The sequence below is a fragment of the Glossina fuscipes genome, unplaced genomic scaffold (assembly GCF_014805625.2).
Source record: "Glossina fuscipes isolate IAEA_lab_2018 unplaced genomic scaffold, Yale_Gfus_2 121, whole genome shotgun sequence".
Taxonomy (NCBI): Eukaryota; Metazoa; Arthropoda; class Insecta; order Diptera; family Glossinidae; genus Glossina; species Glossina fuscipes.
In genome coordinates this window covers 9,681,644-9,685,537 of record NW_023998464.1, presented here as the reverse complement: position 1 = coordinate 9,685,537, position 3,894 = coordinate 9,681,644, and the positions used below count along the sequence as shown (strand labels likewise).

General features: G+C 33.3%; 2 protein-coding genes across 2 annotated transcripts; one reads left to right on the top strand and one right to left on the bottom strand.

Annotated features, from left to right (window-relative positions):
- The first annotated feature begins 405 nt into the window (after window positions 1–405).
- On the top strand, window positions 406–1,891 carry LOC119640404 (ER lumen protein-retaining receptor). Its single transcript, XM_038038416.1, has one exon. It carries the CDS (start codon window positions 603–605, stop codon window positions 1,239–1,241), a length of 639 nt encoding a protein of 212 aa, XP_037894344.1. The 5' UTR covers window positions 406–602; the 3' UTR covers window positions 1,242–1,891.
- Window positions 1,892–1,919: 28 nt separating this feature from the next.
- LOC119640402 (CD2 antigen cytoplasmic tail-binding protein 2 homolog) lies at window positions 1,920–3,170 on the bottom strand. Its single transcript, XM_038038415.1, has 3 exons — window positions 2,991–3,170; window positions 2,750–2,936; window positions 1,920–2,689 (listed from the first exon to the last, which is right to left on the bottom strand). Exons 1-3 carry the CDS (start codon window positions 3,101–3,103, stop codon window positions 2,039–2,041), a joined length of 951 nt encoding a protein of 316 aa, XP_037894343.1. The 5' UTR covers window positions 3,104–3,170; the 3' UTR covers window positions 1,920–2,038.
- Window positions 3,171–3,894: the final 724 nt, after the last annotated feature.

The window sequence follows — 3,894 nt, the reverse complement described above, 5'->3', positions numbered from 1 at the left end:
TTTTAACGTCACCTTATGTTTTCGAACAACGTTATTTTTCTGCTTTCGGTTTTAAACGATATTTGCTCTAAATTTTGTTATTCTCCGAGCAATCGATTTTTTAAATAAAATAAAGAAACTTTACAAATATATGACGAAGTTTATGCATATTCGATATTTACATTAGTAGATTTTAACCATTATTTGTCTCATTGATCTGTAATTGTGTACGTTTACTCGTTTTGCTTAAGCAATTAATCTTGTCATAACACATACAAAATTTCGTTTAATTCACAAATTCCCATCGACAAGTTAGAATTTTTTATATTTTTTTTCTGGCAATACTGTTCTGTCCGTATCCCGCATTCTGTGTTTTGTCGACGTAAAAGAAATTTTACTCTGTTGGCAAAGTGTAAATGTGAAATATATATATATAGCAAATTATTCTTTTTTTACTGAAATAATAAAATATCACTTTTTTTAAATAAAGAAAAATCGCCTTACTTGTTGGACTGAACACGTAACAGTAAGACAAAGCGAAAATTGATTATCGGCCAAAAAGAGTCGGCAAATCATAAAAGTTCTTTCTCACGTCATTCCTAAAAAAGTAAAATTTCTTCACTATGAATTTATTTCGTCTGGCCGGTGATTTGGCGCATGTTTTTGCCATAATCATTTTGCTATTAAAGATTTGGAAGACAAGATCATGTGCTGGCATATCAGGCAAATCACAAGTGCTCTTCGCATTAGTCTATTTGACCAGATATTTGGATTTATTTACGACCTACGTTAGTTTATACAATTCGGTGATGAAGGTAATATTTCTAGCTTCATCAGGAGCTACAGTATATTTGATGTATGTGAAGTTTAAGGCAACGTATGATCATAATCATGATTCATTCCGTGTTGAATTTTTATTGGTGCCATGTGTTTTGCTTTCGCTGCTTATTAATCATGATTTTACTGTAATGGAAGTGCTTTGGACATTCTCTATTTACCTGGAATCCGTAGCCATATTGCCGCAGTTGTTTATGGTCAGTAAGACTGGTGAAGCCGAGTCAATTACCAGTCACTATTTGTTTGCTTTGGGATCTTATCGCGCTCTGTATTTGCTCAACTGGATATATCGTTATTTTGTGGAGTCGCACTATGATTTAATTGCGATATTTGCAGGCGTCGTACAAACAATTCTTTATTGTGACTTTTTTTATCTATACATTACCAAAGTGTTAAAAGGCAAGAGATTGCAGTTACCCGCTTAATCCCTACACCATAGAGACGATAACATACTTCTTAAAAAATGGAAAGAAGTTTTAACGCTGCTACCATATAGAAAGATCGAACGAAAGAACTTACACAAAGCAAAATTCTATAAGGAGCTATTAGGAATCGTGTCGAAATAGTAGCTAAGATATTCTTATAATTGTAAACGCAAAAACGCAGTTGCGTATTTGCATATAAACAACAAATTATATATATAAAAATAATAGTATATTCATCCTAATTCAATGAGGCGTATTTGAGAAACCATTATAATTTCAATACAATTACGATGTAAGTACTACATATATATTTATTTTTTTCTACTTCGTTAAAGAAGGGAGAAATAAAACTCTCAGTAAAGCTTCTGTTTGCGACATGAACATCAAAGCGCCAAAATTCTCAGCTTAAATTTGCCGTCGTTTTAGGGCACACCTTGCTAAGATTTTAGGTCACTTTCAATTGATTTCAAATATTCTTTTTCAATCTAATTGGTTGAAAACTTCCTTTGAATGGTTAAACATTTTCCTGTTTTCTACAATTAATTCCCGTGCGTTTCTTTAGTTCATAATAATCTACGAATGTATTTACAATACACAAATATTTTAAGTGAATCTATAATAACAATAATAAAATTGAAATGAAAAATAAAAAAAAAATGAAAAGGGAGCCTTTGTTTAATTAAATGTGAACATTACAAAAAAGGGGGAAAATTCTGTTTTTTCTACCAAAAAAAAAGTTTATATATAAACACTGTTAATTTCTGCGGACATGTTCGGAAAAGATTTTCTTGTTTGATTTATAAATATACATCAAAATCAATACGTTTGCTGTTGTAGAAATTTGCGGAGTTCCCTATTTTTCGTACATAAACACCTTTCTTAAAATAGCCGTCTTGTGACCATTGTAGCATTTGTTTCGTATCATAAGGCCCATGCAATACAGTGTCATCTTGCTTCCACTTGAATTCCCAAAGTAATCTCTCGGCAATTTTACTTTGTTTCTCGACATCACCGCTATTGCGCTTGGAGTCTTCCAATTTCTGTTTTTCCTTCCGACTGAAATCTTCGGAATACATGTCAAAACTGCTGTTATAGACTTCTTGTTTACTAGAACTTGGCATATCTATGATTTTAGCTTGGATTTGTCTGTAAGACATTTGATATATATCCATATTGCCTGTTCGAGTCAAAATTTCATTCGCCAATTCAGTAAATTGAGTTATTTTTTCCGCCGCTTCGTCAGTACACGATTTTCTTTGCTTTATACGTTCAACGGAACTCAACTTCTTGCGACCTCTACCCAACCGCCTTAAAGTTTCATTAACTTTTTCATTGTCACACATATAAGACATTAATTGTTGGTACACTTTCATTTCATTAAAAGCTGGCGGCAGTGTCCCAGATTCATTCGAGTCTTCACTATTTAGGTAAGTTTTTTCCGTTTTTACCTGAACATACAGGTGTTATTAAATAAGTCACCTCTACAAGAATCATTAAACTAACCATACCTTTACCCAATCAATGTTGTCCAACCAACTGTCTTTAATTTCCGTTTCTTTGTTCCAATGGAAATGGCCTTCTTTGTCGAAATGACCCTCTTGAAGCTCTTCTCTCATATTAAATGGTGTAATTTTCACTTCATCCTGTATATTGGAAATGCCGTCTTCCTCACCTTCTACGTCACTTACATCGTCCCTAAAAATTAATTTCAATTAATTTATTTTCGGTGATATCGCCAATAATCAGAACTTTTCGTAATCATCGCTGTCTTCTTCATCGGAATCCAAGGTATGTTTTTTAATGATTGTGTGCATTTCCTGCATTTTACCGTTTCCATCGCTATGTTTCCGTTTAGAAGCCATATTTCTATTCCTTCAAACAAAGCACTGGAGAAGGAAATGTAGTTAATGACTCTACTCATAATAATTGTTCTCGTGCAAGTAATAGAGATGTCTGCTTCTTCAAATATTATAAAGCATGCATTACATGCAAGTGTACAAATTTTTCTTTCTTACCTTTCGCTGCGGGGACAAAACTTGAAAATCATTTGCGTTTGCATTGCGTATGACTTTCGCCTGTTGACACGATAACCCTGTTCATGATAAGACATGGTTACTGCCAGCGCTTGCGTTATTTTATTAATTTTTATATTCATCACCGAAAGATGACGGATATAGTCATTTACCCAAACCGTTAGCATTGCGCAGAAGTAAGCTCTGAAGCTTCATAGAGTATATACAATCTTGATAAGCACCAAGTTGTGAACCAATTTAAGCATGTCCGTCTGCATAATTTCTGCTATAAACATTCTCCTGGCTGCAAAATTGAAGCTATCGAGTTCAAATTTGGTATAAACATTGTAAGTTCTTGGACGCAAGTTGGTATCTAAAATGGGCCAATCGGTTGAGGATTACGCCCAGATCACCACGTAAACTTAGGACACCTCTGTTTTTTAAAAAGAATAAGAAAATTAGTCCTAAACTGTAATAGATAAATGTATAAAAATTTTAACGAAATTTCTTTGGATGATGCTGTACTACCTGCACAAAAATGGCAAAAAATGACAATGCCTATCCAATATTATAGAGCATCAATATTTGGTTTTTGTTTCAATATCTTTATAAGGCACACAAACAAGCTTCAAAAACCCCAT

What these genes read in the sequence shown, in the direction of transcription:
- LOC119640404 (XM_038038416.1), top strand. Translation starts at nt 603, where the DNA reads ATGAATTTATTTCGTCTGGCCGGTGATTTGGCGCATGTTTTTGCCATA.
- LOC119640402 (XM_038038415.1), bottom strand. Translation starts at nt 3,103, where the DNA reads ATGGCTTCTAAACGGAAACATAGCGATGGAAACGGTAAAATGCAGGAA. An exon ending in GACAGCGATGATTACGAAAA is followed by an intron (nt 2,937 to 2,990) that starts GTTCTGATTATT and finishes ATTAATTTTTAG; the next exon opens with GGACGATGTAAGTGACGTAG. An exon ending in ACAACATTGATTGGGTAAAG is followed by an intron (nt 2,690 to 2,749) that starts GTATGGTTAGTT and finishes CTGTATGTTCAG; the next exon opens with GTAAAAACGGAAAAAACTTA.